Source organism: Bos grunniens, chromosome 16 (genome assembly GCF_055505025.1).
Source record: "Bos grunniens cultivar Pamir isolate PY7600 chromosome 16, Bosgru_T2T1.0, whole genome shotgun sequence".
Lineage (NCBI taxonomy): Eukaryota > Metazoa > Chordata > Mammalia > Artiodactyla > Bovidae > Bos > Bos grunniens.
The window spans coordinates 54,896,949-54,922,255 of NC_141180.1; the positions used below are offsets into that span (position 1 = coordinate 54,896,949).

The 25,307-nt window shown below is 37.3% G+C and overlaps 1 protein-coding gene across 2 annotated transcripts in view; it reads left to right on the top strand.

Annotated features, from left to right (window-relative positions):
• The first annotated feature begins 35 nt into the window (after positions 1-35).
• The window catches only part of AIDA (axin interactor, dorsalization associated), a 47,844-nt gene continuing 22,572 nt past the window's right edge, over positions 36-25,307 (top strand). For both annotated transcript variants that reach the window (XM_086345250.1, XM_086345251.1), the window contains exons 1-6: positions 36-332; positions 8,222-8,291; positions 16,405-16,458; positions 16,854-16,908; positions 22,556-22,619; positions 22,863-22,969. In XM_086345250.1, the coding sequence (XP_086201376.1) occupies positions 223-332; positions 8,222-8,291; positions 16,405-16,458; positions 16,854-16,908; positions 22,556-22,619; positions 22,863-22,969 (460 nt within the window). In that variant the 5' untranslated portion in view covers positions 36-222. The remainder of the gene's footprint in view (positions 333-8,221; positions 8,292-16,404; positions 16,459-16,853; positions 16,909-22,555; positions 22,620-22,862; positions 22,970-25,307) is intronic.

Below are 25,307 nucleotides of genomic sequence, written 5' to 3' on the forward strand. Positions count from 1 at the left end.
CGGGGCCTCGGGGGCGGAGCTTCGGCGGGGCGGCCGCTTCAGAGCCGCAAAGTTTGGCTGTGGCGGCAAATGGGCTTGGGCGGCTCCTTGGCGGGTGGCGGCGGTGGCCGTAGCGGTTCCTCCTGGCCCTGTTAATGTCGGGGCCAGGCCCGGGGAGGATGGCGCCCTAGAGCCCAGCCTTTCCTGGGGGTAGGGGCGGGAGGGGACGGGTGGGGACCGGCCATGTCGGAGGTGACCCGAAGTCTGCTGCAGCGCTGGGGCGCCAGTTTTAGGAGAGGCGCCGACTTCGACTCTTGGGGCCAGCTGGTGGAGGCGATAGACGAGTATCAGATGTGAGTGACTAACTGCGGGAGCGGGCCAGACGGGTTCCAGTCGGCCGCCTCCCCCCTTCTTTCTGTCGGTGTCTCTCATCACTGTATCTGTAGCCAAGGCTTCTCAGGGTGGGGCCCCGCAGGCACTGGGGCTGAGACCTCACTGGCCCCGGAGACAACGGTCTGCTCCCTGGGGTTTTTCGCCCTCCGCCAGGCCAGTTCAGTGCAACAGGTAGCCCTTCTTTCCCGGGGCGCCAGCCCATTCAGGCTACTACTGAGTTCCTTGCCACCGTCTCCCGGGTCCCCCGCTCCGCAGTTTCCTTTTCCCCTCTCCTCCGCCTCTCTCACGTTGCCGCCCCTCAGTTTCTCTTTTAGAATCTCTTAGGAATACTTCTGTGTTCTCCGCCCACGTTCCAGGGATGAGTGGCCTTGCTCTGTGTACAGTGCCTTCCTCCTCCCCTGTGTAGGACAGGAGGGAACGGGTGGCGATTGAGGGGAGGGGGTGCCCCCGGCAAGCATCGAGACCGGAGGTCTCATCAGACGAAAGAAAGGTCCCCTCTCGCGCCCCTTCTCCACCCCTCTTTCTGAGTAGCCTTGTTTTCCCAATTCACCTCGAATCCGTTTCGGTTTCTAGGACTGTTATTTGCTAGGCTGGGTGAGTCCCACCCGCCCCTCGCTCGGTTGCTCTGGGTGGAGTCCGCGCAGGATGTGAACAGAAGAGAGCAAAATGTGAATTAATAGACCACGCACAGGAGCCACCACTCCCTCTTCGGGTCCCTCCTCCTTTTCCTGTGTATAATGTATAGCCGCCGGGTACAAGTGAGCACCAGGTTCTTTGATCTCCCCAAGTCCAGTTTTCTTTCCTTTTCTGGTTTCCTCCCAAAACTTCAGGGATGTTTTTTAAAATTATAAGGCTAGGTTTGCGTATATATAAAACCTTGCTTGGTTTCTTGCACATTTTACTGAACTGCCTGCTAAAATGCTATTGTTTGCAAACTGTTGACATTAATTACTTCTTGGTTTAAAGTAAGTTATTGTTTGAACCCATGTGTTAGTAAAACATTTTTTTTTTTCCTTCTCAAACGTCTTTTGCAAAGAATACAGGATTGGTCCTTGAAAGATCTAAATCCTGTATTCTTTTTCTACAGTGGTTACTTGTTTTTTTCTGACCATTAAGGTAATTTAAATGCGTAGATGTTTTTAAAGGTTTTTTTCTTAATGAGAACCGTTATTTGTTAAAATATTGCTTTTGTTTTGGTTTCTTGGCTGCCAGGCATGTTGTGGGGGGGGGGGGCGTCCAGCTCCCCAATCAGGGATTGAACCCTCACCACCTGTATTGGAAGGCAGAAGTTTTAGCCACTGGACCGCCATAGAAATCCTGCATAGATGTTTTCTATTTCACCTTACTGACTTTGAATTGCCTGCCATTTTTCAAAAGCCCTGAAAACCACCATGCTTTGGGCCATTTTGCCATGTATGATAACTTCTGGCTTTTGTTTCACACTTTCACTTGATTTCACTTACTCTTGCAACTGCTCAGTAAGAATATTATTATTCTCATTTTACAAGTGGGGAAACTGAAGCTCAGTTTAATGGGATTACCTGGAGTCACTGATGTCTGGGTTTTTTTGTTTTTTGTTTTTTTAATTTCAAATCCTGTCTGCTCTGTTTAAGACATTTTGTTAAACACAAATGTTTTGATACATTGTATAAGTGAATTGGACACAGTAGAAGACTTCCTTTTTTACCAGAGAATGTATCCTTCCATTCTGTAGCCAGGTAGTGAGCACTGGGCATCCTCATTCTATGTTAACTGAACTTGCAGGGCCTGAAATCTAAAGCTGCGTTTTACTTGTGATGGTGGGACCTCACAGCTGTTGGCACTCAGCAGTAGACCTTACAATGGAAAGTGAAGAATACCATGTCCAATTGAAGTTACAAAGGAAAATTGAATATGCAAGCTGTTTAGCTGGAATTTCTAAAAACATCTCAGTAAGGGAGTAATAGGCACAGACGAATCTATTGTTGAACCTCAGTTACTAACCTTGAACGTCATGATTCAGAGTAATTCTCAAATTATTATAAAAACCACCAGTGTCAAATTTGAATAGAAATATGTCATGATTGGCTTAAACTTTGTAAACATATAGGCTACATATACAATGAAATTGAATTAAAAATTAATATACTCACAAATTTGAAGGCCAAATGTCTTTTTCATTTGAATTATCTGTGAGAAAAGCTGCTGAAAAAGAGAAGATTTGAGAGCCACTAAATGATGTGAGAAAGAATGGACAGGATTTAGCCACTAACTAGATACTGAGAGAAGGAGGAGGCATCTGGGAGAACTGGCCCGTCTGATGGGGAAACCAGCAGTGTTTTTACAACCCTACAACATACAGGAGTGTGTTCATGGGATGTTGATGTTGAGGGAAGGAATAAGCATGTTTGTACTTATTGTGAGGTAAGAATATCATAGCTTGAACAGTTCCATCACTCAGCAAGTGAGAGCTAAGCATATAGACATGAATAACATTTGATCTCCACCCTCATAGTACTGAGTCTAATGGAGGATTTTAAAACAAAGTTCTGCCACTCTCCTTGCTGTTTCCTGAAGCCTGCTTCTGCCTTAGTCCATTTGTCCTTTTCCTGTAACACTCCCTGTTGTCTATTTGGGTTGTTGGATCACCTCCTTCAGGTCTTTAAGTCCGAATATTGACTTCCCTGTGAGACCCTCTCTGGCCACCCTATTTAAAACTGCCGGGTTAAAAGGAGAGTGGGTGGACTGAATTGGGAGACAGATCGACATGTATAAACTGTTAATACTGTGTATAAAATAGACAACTAATGAGAACCTACTGTAGAGCACAGGGAATTCTACTCAATGCCCTGCAGTGACCTAAGTGGGAAGGAAATCCAAAAAAGAGAGGATATGTGTAAACATACAGCTGATTCGCTTTGCTGTATAGCATAAACCAACTTAACATTGTAAAGCAAATATACTCCAATAGAAATTAATTAAATAAAATTGCTCGGTTAAATCTGCTATCCACTCCCACTCCCACTTACCTCACTTTTCCAAATCCAACCCCCTAATCTTGGTTTTTTCCTTAGTATTTACCGCCATTTAAAATACAATATACTTTTTGTATTCATTTGGTTTGTTGTCTCCCTCTCCACTTGGATGTAAGCTCTTTGAGGACAGAAAATAGGGGGAATTGTCTGTTTTGTTCTCTACTGTATGCTTAGTGTCCAGAGTAGTAGTAGGCTGCTGTGTGTGTGTGTGTGTGTGTGTGTGTGTGTGTGTGTGTGTCGCTCAGTCGTGACCAACTCTTCGCGATCCCATGGACTGTACTCCACCAGGCTCCTCTGTGCATGGAATTCTGCAGGCAAGAATACTGGAGTGGGTTGCCATTTCCTTCTCTTATCTAGATGTTATGTAATTATTGTATTCTAGTGAATGGTTTGATTCAGGAGTATGCTGTGGAAGCTTTAAGGAGTTGATGCCACGATACTATTGGAAAATCTAAACAAATTATGTCAAAACTAAAATTGCTCCCCCAAATATGCATGGTCAATTAAAAACAACTCTTATCTATCAGGTTACCTCTTTTAGCAGCCTGGGGGTGGGTACCTGCCCCCTAACTTAAGGTAGAGTGGCATGGACTCTCTTTTCCCTATTTCATAGAATCAGTCTTAAGGTATTGATCCAGCACATGGATGCTCAGTAAATATTTGTTAAATGAATGGGTGAGTTTGAAGATTGGATAATACTTATTAATCATCTTTACTGTGTCTGATATCAGCACCTCTCAAGGTGTGGTCCCAGATCTTTGCTGGTCTGCAAACTGTTATTGGTATGCAGTGAGATAAGTAAAGAAATAGGGATTTAAGATTTAGGAACTTTATTGAAGTTTGACATCTTTGTGATAGTTTTTATTTTATTTTATAAAAGTATTAGACTAGAACAGAGTGTGTGGGGGGGGGAGCTCGTCCTTCAGTCTAGATAGTTTGAGAAGAACTGTCATAGATTGCTGTGGGACTCTGTGGGTTACTTGTTTATGTTCGTTAAGTATATTTAAAAATTCCCCTTGAGAATAGTCCTGTATTAACTGTAGGCACCCTTGTATGAGGTTATTCTCTAGAGAAGGACAGTTGGTAGGTTTCTCACCTTTACTAATAGAATGTCAACTCTTTTACCTGCTCTTTCATTCCTAGAGCATGTGGGTTTTTCCTCAGTGGACAGATTTATGTCTCATTTTGTCTTAAAATGGTGCAGTCGTTTATGGGTTTGGCTTTCTTGCCTAGGTTTTTAAAAAAGTTAAAAAAAGATAACTTTATTGAGGTTTAATTTATCTACAGTGAAATTCACCATTTTACAATTCAATGAATTTTTAGTAAATTTACCAAGTTGCACAACCATCAGTACAATCAAGTTTTACAGCATTTCCATCACCCCACAAAGATCTCTTTGCACATTTGCAGTCATTCCATATTCCCGCTCTAGTCCCAGGCAACTGTTAATCTACATTCTGTCTCTAAAGATGAAATGATCTTTTCTGGACATTTTATGTAAATTGAATCATATAATCTGTATGTGGCTTCTTTCATTTAGCATCCTGTGTTTGAGTTTCATCCATGTTGTTGCATGTATCAGTCTTTTGTTCCTTGTTACTGATGAGTAACATTGCATTGTATGGAGATACCGTATTTTGTGTATCCATTCACTAATTGATGGACATTTGAATTCTTTCTAGTTTTTTAATACTGCTGTGAACATTTACATGCAAGTCTTTGTGTGCACATGTATTTTCATTCTTCTTAGGTAGATAGCCACGGAGTGATATTGCTGGCTCATATGGTAAATTTATGTCTGATTTTTAAAAGGCAGCTGCCAAATGGTTGATCAAACTGGGTGTACCATTTTACATTTCTACCACCAATATATGAGAGTTCCTGTTTGTCCACCTTGGCAGCATTTGTTATCATGTGTCTCTCTGATTATAGCCATTCTAGTGGGTATATAGTGTATTTCACTGGTTTTAATTTGCCTTTCTGTTACAACTAATGATCCTGAGCATCTTTTCTTTGATGCTTATTTTCCTTGTAAATCTTGTTTATAAAATGGCTTCAAACTTTTTGCCTGTCTTTCAGTTGAGTTGTCTTTTCCCTATTGAGTTAGAAGGGTTTTTTGGTATATTCTGGATGTAAGTCCATCATCAGATAGGATATATGATTTGCAAATATTTCCTGTAGTCTTTCTTCTGACAGTGACCTGCTTAGGTTAACAGTCACTATTGGCGTATTGTGTGGGTGTGTGTGTGTGCTAAGTTGCTTCAGTTGTGTCTGATTCTGGGTGACCCTGTGGAGTGCAGCCCACCGGGCTCCTTTGTCCATGGGATTCTCCAAGCAAATGGAGCTAGTCAAATAAAGAAACTGCCACACTATAGCTTCCCTGAATTCAGGGATGTACAGTTTGACATTGTTAAGTGTAGACTGTGATTCCTAAAGAGAACTATACGTAGATGGTAGACTAGCAAGAATTAGAAAGTAAATGAAGTACTGTAAGGGACAGGTATGGCTTTGTCTATTTCTAATTATACTTACTCCTGCTTAAAATCTGCAAAGAGTAGGTCCAGGAATGACATTTTAGGAAAAATATTCTGGGATTTCCAGTTTGGGAGGAAAAGAAACAAATGGATGGAAACATTTTAAGTAACATAGTAGAACTATCCTGGTAAATGATATGATTTCATGTAGGAGTTTCTTAGGTTATGATTAGAAGAATGTGGACCTTTCATAGACTGAATAGAGGTCATCAAGTGAACTTGATGCCTGATCTTTAAAGATACAATTACATAGAATAGAACTTCCATCTAAGACTTTTTGGAAACATGGTGAATTTCTTTTGCTGTGGCTTGGTAGGAAATCCAGCACATGCACCTCTTGTGTCCCTGCCTCCGTTCCCCACTTGGGATAGTATAGTATGCTTGGGAATTGTAGTTTCAAATTCTTTAGCCAGTTATAAAATGTTTCACCAAAAAAGTCCTTTTGGTTCTTTGGTTCCCCCACCCCCTGCTACCCCACAAATTTTAAAAATTAAAATAAATATCATATAACATGAGATTTATCACTGTGAGGTTGTACAGTTTGGTAGATTTTAGTCTATTCATAATGTTATGCCAGCATCACCACTATCTAATTCCAGAGCATTTCCATCACCCTCATAAAAAACCCTTTACCTGAAATGGGTCACTGCCAGTTCTCTCCTTTCCGAAGCCCCTGACAACCACTAAACTGCTTTATATCTCTATGGATTTACCCATTCTGGATATTTCATGCAAATGGAATCAGGTAATACATGATCATTTACATCTGACTTCTTTCATTTAGTTTAATGTTTTTAAGGTTCATCCATGTTGTAGCACGTATTAGTATTTTATTCTTTATGGTCAAATAATATTCCTTTGTGTGCACCACATTTTATTTACCTGGGGTATTTGCACTTTTTGGCTATCATGCAAAATGCTGCTGCTGTGAACATTTATGTACTGTGTGTGTGTGTGAACATGTTTTCTGTCCTCTTGGAAATATACATAGGATTTTGAAACTGGTGGGTTATATGGTAACTCTTTAACTTTTTGAGGACCTGCCAAATTGTTTTCCACAATGACTGTACCATTTTACTTTCCTTACTTCAGTGTAAGGATTCTAGTTTCCACATCCTTGCCAACATGCATTGTAAGTTTTCTCCCCTCTTTTAAAAGTTATACCCATCCTGGTGGGTGTGTAGTGGTATCTCATTGTGGTTTTGATTTATATTTCTCTAATGACTAATGAGGAGAAGGCAATGGCAGCCCACTCCAGTACTCTTGCCTGGAAAATCCCATGGACGGAGGAGCCTGGTGGGCTGCAGTCCATGGGGTCGCTAAGAGTCAGACATGACTGAGCGACTTCACTTTCACTTTTCACTTTCATGCATTGGAGAAGGAAATGGCAACCCACTCCAGTGTTCTTGCCTGGAGAATCCCAGGGACAGGGGAGCCTGGTGGGCTGCCGTCTATGGGGTCGCACAGAGTCAGACACGACTGAAGTGACTTAGCAGTAGCAGCAGCAATGACTAATGATACTCATGTGCTTATTGGCCACTTTTATATCTTCTTTGGAGAAAATGTCTGTCAGTCAAATCCTTTACTCATTTTTAAATTTAGTTATTTGTCTTTTTATTGTTTAGCTGTAAGCATCACTCCTTTAGTTTTTTGTGTCTCAGAAACAGCTCTGGATCTTTATTGTTGAGCTTAGACTTGTAACACAGATCTGTCCTTGAAAGTTCATCCAAGACTAGCTGCTGTTTATAAGTATGATGATAACTGGGCAAATAATGATTTCCATGTCTGATCAGTAGGGAATTTTCTTTATTTGCCTTGAAAGATATGTTCAAAAGTATAGTTTGATAGAGTATCATCACTTTGTTACAGCTGTAATTTGAACTAGTCTTATCAGCAAATAAATGATAGACTGATAAAATATCTCCGGTCAGTACTATTATTGGTGTTCACTGGAAATGCTTAAGCTGAATCTGGACAACTGCTATTGGTTTTTTGTAGAAGAAAATCATATGTACTGAAGAAAGTTGAATTAGATGTCATTTGAAATTCTTTCCAGCTCTATGATTCTGTTTTTATGGTTTCGAGCTGAAATTTATCCCAGTGAAATGGTTTGAAAAGTATTGTATCTTACTTTAATTGTTGCACAAAGTTAGATTCTAATGATAGTGTAGATTTATACTTTGAAAACAGAGGAAAAGTGTTATTGTACTTCACTGTTTTTTAAGATTTAAATTGTTTTACCTTGTAATTGAAATACTTTGCTGTCCTTCACTTCTAAAGAATGTTTGTTTCTTCTTACAGATTAGCAAGACACCTACAAAAAGAGGCCCAAGCTCAACACAATAATTCTGAATTCACAGAAGAACAAAAGGTACCATAAAATAATCTCTAGATACATCAGATTCCAAGTGAAAAAGGGTCTGTCTTTTGAGTCCATTAAGCAAAAACAAACAACGAAAGCCATTATACTTACGTACAAAGAATGATAGTGATCATGCTTTGCTGATCATTAAGTAATCAGAGATACCACATGATTTACCATGCAGTGAATTTCTCACTTAATGAATTTCTTTTCTCAGCCATTTAGACTTTAACTTTAGTGGAGACCATCCATTCTTTGGTTGGGAGGAGGGGGAACCAGAGACTGGAGTGAGATTGTGAGTAATTGCATCTCACCTCTTAACTCTGAACTCCCTTAACTCTTTTTCCACCTCCTCTCAAAACAGACAAAAATCAAACAAGCCACCACTGAAAAAAAATTAGTTCAAGTCAAAAATTTGGCATGAGCCCTTCAACAAAATAAATCCATAAAGTTTCAAAATGTTTTGAGTATCCTTTCTCCTTGAATTAAAATTTTAATGGGTCAAGGTGATTCCCTGTACCGCTAAAGACTATGAAAAATGGGATATTTTAAGAAGCTTTACTTTAACAGAATGAGAAGAAATGGGAGGAAACAATCCATATTTTCTCCTAGCTCAAGAGGTCCAATGTTAAGTCAGATTTTAATCTCATAGATAATGAAAAAAATTAATGTCAGTTTTCCTCTTATTAAGAAAAGACATTGTGAAAACTATGGCAACTTAATTTGCTTTTATCTTTTTTTTGTACAAGGAGTGGGAATGACTCTTTGAACACTTCTTAGGCTTGTACTTATTTGATTCTTCTTTATAAGAGTTTGAAAAGAAAAATATCCCAAAGATTAGGGTCAGTCATATTTCTTACACAGGTAGTATGTTTGCATTTAAAACTATTTAGAGTTTGTGTTATCTAATGTATGTTTATTTTGTATTTTAAAAAGAAATAGCACTTTTAAAATTTAAAAGTGTAGTTTTCTTTTTTCCTTAATAACTGCTAGTATTGCTGATAGATAGATGGCATTACCAACTCAATGGACATGAGTTTGAGTAAACTCCGGGAGTTGGTGATAGACAGGGAGGCCTGGTGTGCTGCAGTCCATGGGGTTGCAAAGAGTCGGACACGACTGAGCAACTGAACTGACTGATGATAGATTTAGGAAGTTTAGGATTTTAGCCCAGGAAAATAATTAGCTCAGAGGAAATATTTGGTTTGCAAAAGGAAAGGGAAAAGGACTATATGCTTTATCACATCCAAGATTTGTGATATCTGTCTAGGAATGACTAGGATGTGATCAGCTGACATCACAGAATTTAAGGGTTAAAACATCTACATTTTGAAACAATCTCAGCTATTTGAATATGTAACTTTAACAGCTAACAAAGCATGTTATGAATATGGAATCAAAATGAAAGCTTTGGAAATTAAAAAGTTCGACAGCCATGTTTTAATCACCTGTTTCCCTCAAGTTACTTATATGCCTCATCTCTAACATCTACTGCTTAGGTATAGGATCTAATATGAACTCAAATATAAAGTGATTTGACCTAAAACATACTCGTTTTTTAAAATGTTATCAAGAAATGAGCTTTGGCATATGATGATGATTAGTCTAATGAGACAAAATCAGGTTTTTCTTAATTTTCTTTAACTTCCTAAGGCTGAAGCCGGGTGTTTGATAATGCTGTTTGTTTAGCTTATTGCTGTTTATAGTAGGTGCCCAGCTGCTCTCTTTTCAGCTTACACAGATCCACCCCTCCATAAGGCCCAGGAGGCAGCATGACCTAGAGGAATGAGCCTGAGATCTGAAGTGAGAAGATTTGGTCTTGAACCCTGGCTCTGTCTCTGGGCCTTAAATTCCTTGTGTATGAAGTGAAGGATAAGATAACCCTAAATCATCTTGAAAACCATCTCTAAATCTTCACATGACCTCTGCCTTTGAGGTAGTCTGCTCCTCCTCCTTTCCTAGAGACCTGATTTCTGAGGTATTTAATATTTAAAAACCTGCCTAGGAGGCATATGTGGCTGCCATTTGTGTCTCCAGAGAGAGCTTGTGCCTGCCTGCCTATTCCTTGGGCTTGGGAGAAGGACCCGCCCCCACCCCCCATTACTCTGTACTACATTATGAATATAAGGCAAGTCATTACATTTAAAATTTTAACTTTCCTTAAAAATACAGATAAAACATTCACAGTAGGCAAAAAAAGTCACTTTGAAATAGAGCCTTTATTTAATGTCACTTAAGGAAAAAGTTCCACAGTTTGTTGTGACTGTGTGGATCACAACAAACTGTGGAACATTCTGAAAGAGATGGGAATACCAGAGCAGCTGACCTGCCTCCTGAGAAATTTGTATGCAGGTCAAGAAGCAACCATTAGAACTGTACATGGAACAACAGACTGGTTCCAAATTGGGAAAAGAGTACATCAAGGCTGTATATTTTCACTCTGCTTATTTAACTTATATGCAGAGTACATCATGTGAAATTCCGGACTAGATGAAGCACAAGCTAGAATCAAGATTGCCAGGAGAAATATCAATAACCTCAGATAAGCGGATGACACCAACCACCCTTATGACAGAAAGCAAAGAGGAACTGAAGAGCCTCTTGATGACAGTGAAAGAGGAGAGTGAAAAAGTTGGCTTAAAACTCAACATTCAGAAAATGAAGATCATGGCATCCTGTCCCATCACTTCATGGGAAATAGATGGGGAAACAATGGAAACAGTGACAGACTTTCTTTTCTTGGGCTCCCAAATCACTGCAAATGGTGACTACAGCCATGAAATGAAGACACTTGCTCCTTGGAAGAAAAGCTATGACCAACCTAGACAGCATATTAAAAAGCAGAGACATTACTTTGCTGACAAATGTCTGTTTGGTCAAAGGTGTGGTTTTTCCAATAGTCATGTATTGATGTGAGAGTTGTACTATAAAGAAAGCTGAGTGCAGAAGAATTGATGCTTTAGAACTGTGGTGTTGGAGAAGACTGCTGAGAGTCCCTTGGACTGCTAGGAGATCCAACCAGTCTATCCTAAAGGAAATCAATCCTGAATATTTATTGGAAGGACTGATGCTGAAGCTTCCAATACTTTGGCCACCTGATGTGAAGAAATGACTCATTGGAATAGACCCTGATGCTGGGAAAGATTGAAGATTGAAGGAGAAGAGGACGACAGAGGATGAGATGGTTGGATGGCATCACCAACTTGATGGACTTCAGTTTGAGCAAGCTCCAGGAGTTGGTGATGAACAGGGAAGCCTGGCGTGCTGCAGTCCATAAGGTCTCAGAGTTGGACATGACTGAGCGACTGAACTAACTGAACTGAAGGAAAAAGTCAGAGACTCCAAGTTAATAAATGATTAGAAAACAAAGATTTTCCAGACATTATCTGGAGAACATTGACTCAGAAAAATTAATACATGTTATATCAACAGAGTTTGTGACTTTTCAGGGCTTTTAACATGCTAATGTGTATGTTGGATTTTTAAAGAGTTTGGGTAATGGAGTATTTCTTAAATTTGTTTGCTTTTGAAAGCCTCCCTCCTCGTCTCTTTATAACATTTCATTGGGTCTAAAGAACATGTTATGGGAAATTTTGAAACCAACTGTTAGGTCTGCAAAATTACTTGAATGCCAGACCTGGCATGTAAGCCAAAGGAGAAGAAACTCAATTGTGTTTCCTTAAAAGAGAAAAACGGAGAATGTTCCTTACATTAGTCTATGCAAAACTATTCTATGTGTTTTCTATTTTGAATTATATTCTTTGTGCTTTTACTATTTTAAATATATTTGTAGCAGAGACAGGTTTTTAGAATTATGCCAACCATTCAACAATTTGTGGAACTTTAAAAGAAGATTTTTTTAAAAACCACCATATTTCTAAAGTACTTTCGTTATGAAACTTTTTACTGTTGCTCCCAATAAGATTTCAAAACTATTTGATGATTAAATGCTTTGTTAGATCTTAGATTATTGATATTTATTTGTATTATTAAGATGAGAGGAATCATTTTTTTAGAGAGTAACTTGTATACTTCTCAGTATTTATTTTAAATGTGAAGATATCTAAAGCCACACTACTGATCTGTCTTAACTTTATTAGTTGGTGGTAGAAAATCTTCGTATGGATTTTCTATTCATAATCTCAAAGATTTCTGGTGGAAAATAAAGTTTATAATTCTTATTTGATCCTCCCTCATGATCAGTTGACTTAGCTTTCATTTCATTTCTTAATAGTTTTGTCATTATAACAACTGGGTTTAGTTGCCAAAAAATAGCTGCCAAAAGCTTTCATTCCATTAAATTCCCTACTTTGGTGTAGTAGATTTTCTCATGTAAGTTTCTGGACAGAATAGAACATCCTGTCTCATGATGCTTAGAAAGTTTTTCCCTGTTTTGAATCAGATGTAGTGGTGATGAGAATTCCAGCACTATATGCTTGTTTTATATTTTATAGATCTCCCTTTCCACTGCCTCCTCCCTCGCTTCCTTTCTTCTGTGCCTCCCCCCAGCTAGAGGATAGACGATGGGCTGTCTAAATCTAAAAAATTGTCTGGATTGAGACTGTACTTCTTAACTCTTTGTATTTTTGTAAACTATTTTTTCCCTTAATATGTTTTGGCAAAATTACTATAGTTCTTTAATTGTTAACTGCTTTTTTCCTTTAATAGCTCTTTTGGAGTTAACCATTCCCCTAGCTAATGACAAAGTAAGACAGCCAGTATTCTGAAAATGATAACATTTTCCACCTATATACCTTGTTAGACATATGCAATTAATTTGAATGAAATGCTAATTATTTAAATCTTTCTAAAATTAAGTTCACTTACCTTGAATGCTTAGTCTTAATGTGTATTAATCAGGATTTATATTTTGTGCTTAATAATTTTTCTGAACCGTTTCTTTCTAAGAAAGGTGGAATACTGACAGTAGCAAGCACTTGATTTTGACGTCAATAAATGCTACATTTTAAAAGTCATTGCTGTGGCTGAAAATGATAGTGTTTCACTCTTTTTTAATACTGATGTTGGGTGTGGTCCCTTAAAATAGTTATGAATAATGCCTATTGGTATTTTGCCATAGTTTCAATAGACTGTAAAAAAACTGTTGCTTCTTCTTAACTTGAAGAAATGTTTACATTTAAAATAGGTTATTAGTGGACTTATAGTTGTTAAATTAGAATATGTTTTACCTGAAATGTTAAAAACATCAAATCAAATGGGTTGTATAGTAAAGAAGGACAAGGAGTTAACTAATGTTTTTAAAGACTTACTCATTGATACATGTCCCTTAATACAGACAGCCCTTTTTCAAAACCATTTTTTAAAAAGAACATAAGTGTGACCAAATGGTATTAAAATAAGTGTATTGCTTTGTTGTATATATTGCTACTGTATTGAAGACATTGATGTCCAAGACAAGTTGCTTAACCTCTCTTTGGTTTTCACATCTTATAGATGTGAAATGGTTGTATCTAGTGCATAGGGTTATAGTCAGGATTCAATGAATTAATGTGGGCAAATCACCTAGGAGAATCTGTCACTTAGCAAGTGCTCAATAGGTTTTAGCCATTACTAACTATATTAAAGTAATTTACTAGTTTTGTCAGATTTGAGTGGTTTATATGAACACCACTGATTTAGGGATATTAGATTTTATATAGAAAAGATTGTTGCTGGCTCCCCTACAAAAGCTGTTTCAGAGGGTAAATAAATCTGTATCTTGAATCCTTTTACAGCAATTATGTTAAATATAATATTTAAATATAAAATTTCAGAATAAAATTTGACATTCTCTAAACTCACATTAAGATTAAAGGCAATTTTAAAGATTGTGGAAATAGTTAAATGTTGTTACCAGTTCCTTGACTAAGAGTCATATCTTTTGCTCAGTAGTAGTTTATTTATTTTTGAAAAATTTTTATTGATGGATACTTGATTTACAGTGTTGTGTTAACTTCTGGTGCACAGCTAAGTGATTCAGTTATACATATATATACATATTCTTTTTCGTATTCGTTTCCATTATGGTTTATTGTATGATAGTGAATACAGTTCCTTGTGCTATACAGTAGGGCTTTGTTGTTTATCTGTGTTATATATAGTACTTTGTGTCTGCTAATCCACGCTCCTAATTTATCCCTTCCGCTTTCCCCTTTGGTAACCATAAGTTTGTTTTCTTTGTCTGTGAGTCTGCTTCTGTTTTATAAATAAGTTCATTTCTGTCGTATTTTAGATCCCAAATGCGAGTGAGATCATGTAGTATTCGCTTTTCTCTTCTGACGTACTTCACTTGGTGTGACAATCTCTAGGTCTATCCATGTTGCTGCAAATGGCATTTCATTCTTTTTTATGGCTGAGCAGTATTCCTCTGTGTGTGTGTGTGTGTATTCTTTTTTATCCATTCATCTGTCAGTGGACATTTATTTACCTTACTTTATGTCTTGGCTATTATAAATAGTGCTGCTATGAACACTGAGGTGCATGTGTCTTTTCAAATTATAGTTTTCTCTAGATATGTGCTCAGGGGTGGGATTGCTGGATTGTTTTCTGTACTGTTTTCCACAGTGGCTGCACCAATTTACATTCCCACTTGCAGTGTAAGAGGGTTCCCTTTTCTCCATACCCTTTCTAGCATTTGTTATTTGTAGAATTAGTGTTTTATTTTGTGAATTGCTATCCCAGCTATATAATGCCTGTATGATAATCACCTAGGACTCACTAGCCTGAGTGCCAGATACCAGGACAATACTTGTTACTCCTCTTTGCTCCTCATTTATCTCCTAAAGAAAATTGGCATAAGAGGAAACCATCAAATCTAATTGACTGAACTTTTGCAGGTCATCAGTATGTGTAGAAAAACATCACTTTTCCCCAGAATATCGTATTGTGAAGGCATTGCAAATATTGTACATATATACTTCACTTTTATGGTCAGGGTATATTTCTAACAGAAAGTTAAGAAGTATGTTTTTTTGGAAAGATTTCAGTCTTTCTTGTCATAATTTAGCTGCCTGCTCTTGTGCGTATTTGTCTTTTGGGTCTCCTCCTTTTCAATTCAACCCTAGTCATCCATGTTCTTTTTCTGACTACTGATTACCTGGACAGTTGAAATAACTTGATCTAACCTTTAGTCTTTGCCCTTCTCTCCTTTACCCTAGGGACACTGTTATCACAACAGTTTTCTTAAAGGGCAAATCTGACAGTCATTCTTCTGTCCAAAAACTATCTGTGTAATTTATTGCTAAAGTAATAACAGATTCATTCCTCAGCTAGTCATAGAAGGTCCCCTTCATAATAACCCCTCCCCCTGCAAGGCACACACATTTCACATTTCAAACCTATCTCCCTATTTTCAGTTTAGGACTTTAGACAACTGAACTATGACTTTTTCCCAAGTTCTTTAGTTTTAGAAATCCTCCCAGTCACTGGGGCTTGATTCCTAATTTTGATTCCTATCCTATTTCTTCAGGGCATATTAGCATTTACTTTGCTGACACCTGTAAACCAAGTTCCTCTGTTTTATGTTAACAGTGATTTTATATGTGTCTTACATGTTTAATAGAAACATGGGCTTATTAAAGGAAGGACTATGTCCTGTCATTTATATCTATTTGATAACTCAGATCTGACTATAAAGTTTGCCACCATTTATCACAAGTATTGATTTTACTTGGCATTGCTGATACATTTAACTGAACAAGTTAAGATTGGACTTGAGTCAAAATTAAATTATACCACTGTGCTAACTTTCAGATATTTTTGATTTTAAGTCTTTTAGTGAATATCAGACCTTATGGAGAAGAAGAGAAGGCAAAGCTTGGAGAGAAGATGTTTGAAGTCCTTTTCATTGCCCTTTAACTCATATAGAAGGCTATCATCAAAGCAAATGATTTAAAATTGGTTGTGGCACATTAGACCAGGAGTGAATATATGCTCATCTTCTCTGCATGGTCCCAGCCTTTTGCCTCCTATTTCTCATCTCCAGTGTCTCCAAGATGCTAAAAAGAAAATTTAACCTAACTTTTAAAATCATAGATCACTTATCAATAAAATATTAACTCGATTTTTGGCAACTAACAGTTGTAATGTATTTGGTATTTATAACTTTTTCTTTTTCCTGCAGAAAACCATAGGCAAAATTGCAACATGCTTGGAATTACGAAGTGCAGCTTTACAGGTAAATAGATTCCCCCCCTCTCAACTTCTTAATATAAGGAAAAGGAATTAGTATGAACTATTGATAAAATGTTAGGCATTCATGTCAAAAGCAGTATAGTCTCAAAAGGATTTAACAATAAGAATTCATGGATTAAACTCCTATTGAAAGATCTATTAGTTCAAGTTATATAAACTGTAAAAATAAAAGATATGGTTTCAACTTTTTTAGTCAGAATGTTCCAAAAAAACAAAAACTAATTTGGAATTAAAAAAAATTTTTTTTGACCTTGAAAGCAAGAAATGGATTCTTTTACTTTGGCTACTTTTTGAATATTTTGTCAGCCATAATAAAAAACATAGGGTGCAATGAAGTCTTTGTATTAAAAATATGTAATTTGCATATTTTAAATTCAGTCCACACAGTCCCAGGAAGAATTTAAACTGGAAGATCTGAAGAAGCTAGAACCAAGTAAGCTTTATTTCATATTTTTTATTGATACTGCTTTAGAAAAATGTTTACACTATTATGGATATTAAGATTATTTAGCAGAGATGCTAATTTGAGTCTTTTCTGTTATTATCTAATCCTATGTAATTTTTCATGCTTTTATAATTCCTATAATATTTTTAGTAATTATTGTTTGGTTCACCTTATGTGCTCAGTCGTGTGCGACTCTTTGCAACTCCATGGACTGTAACGTACCAGACTCCCCTGTGCATGGAGATTTCCACACAAGAATACTGAAGTGGGTTGCCATTTCCTATTCCAAGGTATCTTCCCAACTGAGGGATCAAACCTGCATTTCCTACATTGGCAGGCGGATTCATTACCACTGCTACCTGGGAAGCCCTCTCACCTTCATTATAGAATATGAAAAATTATTTGACTCTATGTTGTACCTCACTTATCTGTTTTAGCCTTTGTTTTATTCAGTTTAATAAGACTACAATTAAATTACTTCAGTAAACATTTACAGTAGATTCTACTGGAAAGTATAAAGTTATAGTCATTGATGCCTGTTTATACTGAATGTCACTGAAAACTGCAGTCCAGCTGTTTGAACTGCTTTATAAAATCTTTCCTTATTGTCCTCATTTTCCTTCCTAAATTTTTTTTTTTAAGTAAACAATTCCTTCAAATATTTTGGTGGTTAGGATGTGCTAGATGAAGCTTTTTTGCTGGTTCAAATGAATGTTCTCTTAGAGGAAATGTTTGAAATATAGGCAAGGGCACAAGTATTGAATATCACCACAGTCAGTTTTAGGACATTTTTTAATCACCCCATAAAGAAACCCTGTATCCATTAGCATTCACTCATTTCCCTCTAGCTTCCCCTGATTCCCAGCCCTAGGCAACCACTAATCTACTTTTTGTCTCTATAAATTTGCCTATTCTGAACGTTTCATATAAATGTAATCTTACAATAATTGGCCTCTTGTAAGTGCCTGTATATAAGATTATTTTAAGAAAAACACGTTTGTGCTCCCTCAGTCATGTCCGATTCTTGTGATCCCATGGGCTGTAGCCCGTCAGGCTCCTTTGTCCATGGAATTTTCTAGGCAAGAATACTGGAGTGGGTTGCCATTTCCTCCTCCAGTGAATCTTCCCAACACAGGGATCGAACCCACATCTCTTGTGTCTCCTGCATTGGAAGGTGGGTTCTTTTAAAAAAAGATTTCAGCTGCATTAAGGATATCTGAGTTATGTTTCTGAAGAAAATTAGAAATGTTCAATTTTAAATGATAAGAATAATGAGGATTTGGGATCCTCATTTAGTAACTATTTTCCATCTCTTTTCAGTTTGTTTCCAAATAAAACTTAAGAATATGTAGGTTCACTATAAAGACTGTAAACACTTATAATCAGATGTTTATTATCTCTTTCCATGGACACACTCAGTTTTTCCCCCTGTTACCTCATAGACTCTCTTGTTGGTAATAATGATCACTATTTTTTAGAGTAGCAGGAATATGCCAAACACTCAGATAAATAGACTCGACCACATTTTGCTGACACTTGCCCATGATTTTACAGCTTGTAAATGCTTGAACTGGGTTGGGTTTGAAGTGATCTCAAAGCCTACATTCCTACCATTACACTGTTATTAATACTTGTAATCATGCAATATTGACATCAGTCCTTGAGATCATGATTCTTCAGGTCAAACTCCTGAGAGATTATTGACCCATGTATTTGTGGAAGATTGAACTGAAATCTACATTGTTTTCTGATTTGTTTGTTTGTAAGATTTGGGGTGGGTATAGAGAGGAAAGAGAGTAATTTGGATTCGTTTTTTTATTACATTTTGATTTTATATAAAGTTCCTCATTTGGACTTCTCCCTTCCTGGTACTTATTTTAGATGATTTTAATTTGCTTCTTGCCTCTTAAACTTAAATGTGTATGTTGTATCTCAGTAGGCTATGCCCTGTAATTAAGCTTGAATTTATAAAATTTATTTTACAAGAATTAAACATTTTCAATAAATTGGTATTTGACTATATTTCAAATTAAGTGTTCTTAGTCAACCTGGCCTCTGCCTCTTCTAATAATGTAAGGAAGGGAAAATTAACAAATGACTGTATCTTTCAACTTGTTGGTCTTAGTTGGTTTATTTTGCTAATGTATTTTTCCTTCAAGATTTTTAAAATCTCTTTGTAAATCTGAAATTCATACTAAAACTAAGATCCTGAACGTAATAGTTAATTTAATTTTCTTATGTTAATGCTTAGTAATACACTACTTCTTACTCAAATATACCTCCCTATGACCAACCCATAAACTGTAAAATTCCCTTCCATTAATTAAACTTTCAAGGCCCCAAAGAAATCCCACCTTGCCCTGAAAGCTTTTTCTTCTCTCCTTAGCAGTTATTAGACTCTGTCTCATGTTCTTTATAGGAGCACTTTTTATAGCCACTGTCATAGTCTGCCCTGTACTATTCTCACTAATATTTATTTATTTTCTCAAGAATATTGTGAATAACCTTTGTATTTTCCCCACAGAACCTCATTCAATGCTTTGCCTATAGTATGAACTCGGCAGATTTTTAAATTGAATAGAGTTAAATGTCTACAGGGAATTGTTTCCCGTAATTTAAAATAAACTTTCAGATGGGAAGCACTTGCTCATTTTTCCTACCACAAAAATGAAAACTAGCTACAAGGAAAAAAAAAGAAATACATGTGGGGCGTGTGTGTGTGATTTTTAGTGTCAGATTCAAGAGGATGGCAGGCCATGCTCCATGAGCATAGGCTGGGAGTGCTGAGTGCTCACCAGTAGAGGGTATGCCATCAAGTCAGCATTCAGGGGGCCTGTGTGCATTATTCCTACTGAATGAACCAGTTAGTCCCCAGTCGTGGTGGACTCCACACTCAGGATCACCCCTTCCATGAAATTATAAACTAGCTTCTCCTCTTCTCTACAACCTCCAAAAATATCAAGATTCATATTAGAAGAAAAATCCTATGATAAGTTTATGTAGAATCTTATTTTAAAACATTAGAATCCCTGTTATTCCCCAGTTGGTGAAAATGGAAAGCCATCCTGCAATTACAGAAAGCAAGAAAGGTGCTGTTATTTTTCTTTCAAAATTATTCATACAAGTTAAATATCTGATGTACTGTATACTTGTAAATACAAAATAAAGAAGAGGCTATTTATGCCAAAACAGACATTTCCTTTTCAAAACTTTGATACCTAAGAAAAGAAAATGATGTTTAATTCTTCTATTATAATACAAATTCAGGATATTCTTAGTAAGTAATATGATTTTCAGCTGTTTCATTGATGTTTTGTTTACATTTTAAGGGTTGACTTTTTCCTTTTCACTATTAAAATGTGGTCATTGCTGATATAAATATGCATAATCTTGTCACCCATTTCCTATTCTCAGCATCTAGAACAATACTTAGTGATTATCTGATATTTGAATTGAATGAATAGTTTACTCACAATAAACAGTCATGCACCAAGTTTGGAGGTGACATTCTTAAAATTTGAAAAATAGTCCTTCTTAGATCTAAAATAATAGGATTCTAGTCAGTCAGATAGGGAGAACTATGGACAGAATAAATTACCATATAGACTTATACTGTAAGTGTTCCTATGCAGTGTCGTGTTATGTTATTTAATTCTCTCAACAATCTGTGAAGAAAGGTAGAATATGATTTTGGAACTGGGGAAGCTGAGATTCAGAGTAGTTACATGAATGCTCAAGTCATTAACGTCATGGGAGGGCTAAGATCTGATTCAGGTCGCTTGCCACTTGCCCTTTGCTTATCAGACTTCAGCTTTGTGGTCCTCTCCATTCCTTGAACAAACTCCTGCTGCAGAGCCTTTGCTGTTGCTCTGCCCTGTTCTCTTAATACTTGGAGACCCCTTGCCCAGAGCTGCTTGTGGACATTTCTTCTCATTCAGGTCATGGCTCAAATGTCTTCTAATAATTCAGGTTTGAGCAGCCTACTCTGTTCACTTCAGCTGAAGTAATCCTTCTACTCCACTTACACAAGCATCCTCTAGGTCCTTCGGCCACAGTCTTAACATCATCGTGTTCATTTTGTGGCTTGTTATTGTCTGCTTTTCCTGGCTAGGGTCTAACATCCGTTTGAAGGTGAGAACACTCTGTCTCTATCACTGCCATATCTTAGCACTCAGTACACATTTGTTGAGAAGAAGAAAGAAAGAGGAAGGAGGGTAGGAGTTGGAAGGAGAGAGAGAATAAGAATGAGTGAAAATATAGACACAAGTCTCAGACTTCTCTCCCTGAAGGGCTTAGTAGGAGTGCATATATTAGAAGAAGTATGATAAACACATTTGACTCCTGTGGGAGTAAGGCATGTAATTGCAACCTGTACTCAGGGATTTTCTTTTTGAGGATGACAACATCCATACCTATATCAGCTCTAAACTGTAAGACTCCAAAATTAGAATGAATAAGTTGAGTATAAACTCACAGAAACATTTTGGATTGTACAATTAATGCCATTACTTCATATAACTGCAGGTAGATACTGGCAATCCGTAAGACCAGATATGAAGCACCTCTCCAAATGTAGGTAGAATTGTAGAGCATCTCTCTTTTTAAGTTTCCTTGCCTGGATATAATCACTGACCACAAACATAATACAGGAGGTTGTAATACAAGAGATTGTTTAAAGACTTCTCTTGAGGATAAATCCCTCTTTGTGTTTGTGTGTGCATGTATATGGAGAAGGAAATGGCAACCCACTCCAGTTTTCTTGCCTGGAGAATCCCATGAACAGAGGAGCCTGGCAGGCTACAGTATCCATGGGGTCACAAAAAGTCAGACGTGACTGAGCATGCATGAGCCTGTATGTAAGCATATATGTACATATATGTATGTATACATTACATATGTATAATAAACTATGGTAAAGGTATATGAGAATTATAACCTCACTACTATAAACTTTACCAGTTTTGTGGAGTTGAGGGGAAGACTAATCAAGACATAGAATAAGATAGGCTCATATCCCTCTCATTGGTCATCTTTGACACCAGTCTTTTAATTAAAGTACTCTAGGAAGGAGATATTGTCTTTCTCAGGTGCCCCATGTCTCACCTTGGATTTTGTACTTAGAACTATTTTGGAGTTCACTTTCCCTAAGCGCTCTGAGACTCTGGAAGTTACCTTCCTTGGAGTTCTGACAGTACTCTGAAGTGTGAATATTTTCATTTTGCTAAGATATTCAATGGACAAGTGCATTGTGGCTTTGGATGATAAGATTGGGAATATTTAAAGTATTAATAGACACCCCAGTGGCTCAGCGGTAAAGAATCTGCCTGCAGTGCAGGAGACACGGGTTCGATCCCTGGGTCTGGAAGATCCTCTGGAAGAGGAAATGGCAACCCACTCCAATATTCTTGCTGGGGAAAACCCATGGACAGAGGAGCCTGGTGGGCTGTGGTCCATAGGGTCACAAAGAATCAGACACGACTGAGCAATTGAACACACACACACACACACACACACACACACACGTATACATACATATTAATAGGCATGGTAAAATTGGCTAAAATCAGTCACTTACAATAAATTTTTTTATTCTGATTCATGACATAATTCATGTGTCTTTCTCTTTTTATTCTAGTCCTAAAGAATATTCTTACATATAATAAAGAATTCCCATTTGATGTTCAGCCTGTCCCTTTAAGGTAAAATAAATTAGCACCAGTATTTGTCTTCTTATTTTATCATCTTATTTTATACCTATTTTTCAGATATTTCTGGATGTATCATATCAATGTTAGTATCATTGATATCATTAATCCAACATATTAGCATTTTATGTCAGCATTTTTTATATCAACATTTTACCTGGGAAATGAGTAGCTATTTGGCTTCTCTTGTATATTTGGTTTTGTAGCTCACTGTTTTTTCTGTCCTTTTGCATGTAGAAGAATTTTAGCACCTGGTGAAGAAGAGAATTTGGAATTTGAAGAAGATGAAGAAGAGGGTGGTGCTGGAGCAGGATCTCCTGATTCCTTTCCTGCCAGAGTTCCCGGTAAGTATCAATTGTTAAAAATATCCATAGCTTAATTCACAGTCAAAGTTTTTGGAACCTACTTTAGTATTTGCTAGTGGGAGTAAAACCTTTCCAGGGTGCATGTCCATTTTAGGCAAAATTTGATGGTCATGTTATCGGCAGTAACTGTTTTATAGGTATAGCCTGGAATTATCTTACTATCTGTATTGGGATCCGAAAGAGCACACTCAGGTTCCGAGTTCACTAGGGGGACTCACTCAGCATGTTGCTGTAACCAACAGCTGTGCTTTATCCCAGAAAAAGAATTACAGGCACAAAACCAGCCAAGGGAAAATGTATGTGAGCAAAGTCCAGAGGAAACCAGGTGCAAGCTTCCAGGAGTCCTCTCCCAGTGGAGTCACACAGCTTGTACTTGATTCCTCTAGTGACAAATTCTAACGACACTTGTGAAGTGTCCCTTGAAGTGGGAAGCACATAAGGGACTCTCTGCCCAGAGCTGTTACATAGACACCTTCTGCCTAGCGCTGACCAAAATTCCAGACTCCCAGAAAGAAAGCAGATAATTCAGCATAAACCATATTGTTTGTAAGAAGAATGTAGACACAGTGACCATTCTTATCAGAGGTAGTAGCAACCCTCCCAAAATCCAGATTCCCAGATGCTAGTCAGGGGCTGCCCTTGTAGTCAGGCCTTTCTAAGAGTGACCGTCTCAGACCTGCTGTGTTAACTCTTTTTCGGTTCACTATCAAATTTGGTCGTTAAAAACTGGACCCAGGGAGAATGGCTACTGAGCAAATGCCTTTTTCTTCCCATCTGTTTTAAAGAAAGTAAATAATGGTGAGGCTTTTTATTTATAGCTGATCTTCCCTGCCTGTCAATAACCTAAGCAGGCACACTGGATAAATTTCTTATTTCTCCCATCACTGTTTTCCTCTGTTCTGTTCTTACACAGCACACAGTTTTCATTTCTGGTCAATTAGTTCACTTTAGTGTAATATGCTGATATATTGTGATGTATTTTATAATAGACTCCAAAAGCTTTAAAATACAGCTAGATACAATTTATGTGTTATCCTGATAACTTTCTTGGTAACAAAAGTACAGGCAGACCTTGGTAATACTACAGGTTCAGTTCCAGATGACAATAAAGTGAATATTGCAAGAAAGCAAGTCACACGAATTTTTTGGTTTCCCAGTGCATGTAAAAGTTACATATACAGTAGTCTGTTAAGTGTGTGATAAGCATTATGTCTAAAAAATTTTTTTGTGTTTCATTGTATATATTTTTTATTGAAGTATAGTTGATTTACAGTGCTTCAGGTACACACAGGTACACACAGCAAAGTGATGCACATATATTATTTTTCAGATTATTTTCCATTATAGGTTATTACAAGATATTGACTAGTTCCCTGTGCTATAAAAAATACTTTATTGCTAAAAAATGCTAACCATCATCTGAGGCTTTAGCTAGTCACAACCTTCTTGCTGTTAGAGGGTCTTGTGTTGATGGCTGCTGACATCAGGGTGCTGGTTGCTGAAGGTTGGAGTAGCTGTGACAACTTCTTAAACTAAGACAGCAATGCAGTTTGCCCTCTAGATTGACTCTTCCTTTCATGTTTCTCTGTAGCATGCACTGCTGTTTATAGCATTTCACCCATCATAAAACTTCTTTCAAAATCGGAGTCAATTCTCAAGTCTTGCCACTGTTTATCCACTAACTCTGCATAACATTCTAAATTTTTTGTTGTCATTTTAATAGTCTTCATGGCATCCTTACCAGGAGTAGATTCCATCTTGAGAAAGCACTTTCTTTGTTCATCTATACAAAGCAGTCCTCATCTGTTAACGTTTTAGGAAATTGGAACAATCCAGTCACATCTTCAGGGTCCACATCTTATTCTAGTTCTCTTGTTAATTCTGCTACATCTGCAATTAACAATAGTAACATCAGACATCACAGGTCATCAGTCACTGTAACAAATATAAAAATAATGAAAAAGTTTGAACTATTGCAAGAATTATCAAAATGTGACACTGAGCCACGAGGTGAACAAATGCTGTTAAAAAAATGGCACCAGTAGACTTGCTTGACACAGGGTTACCACAAGTGTTCCGTTTGTAAAAAATGCAATATCTGTCAAGTGCAATAAAGTAATACAATAATAATAGTACCATTTCAGTGTTTATTATGCCCCTTGGGGTGGAGGCGTTATGGGGTAGAAGCAGTGTAGGTTCAAAACAACAGACACGGGGCTTGAGTCTAATCTTAGTACATTACTAGTTGCACCTGTTCTGTTTCTTTTTTTTTTTTCATTTTTGTTATTTGTTTATTTGGCTGTGTAGGGTCTTAGTT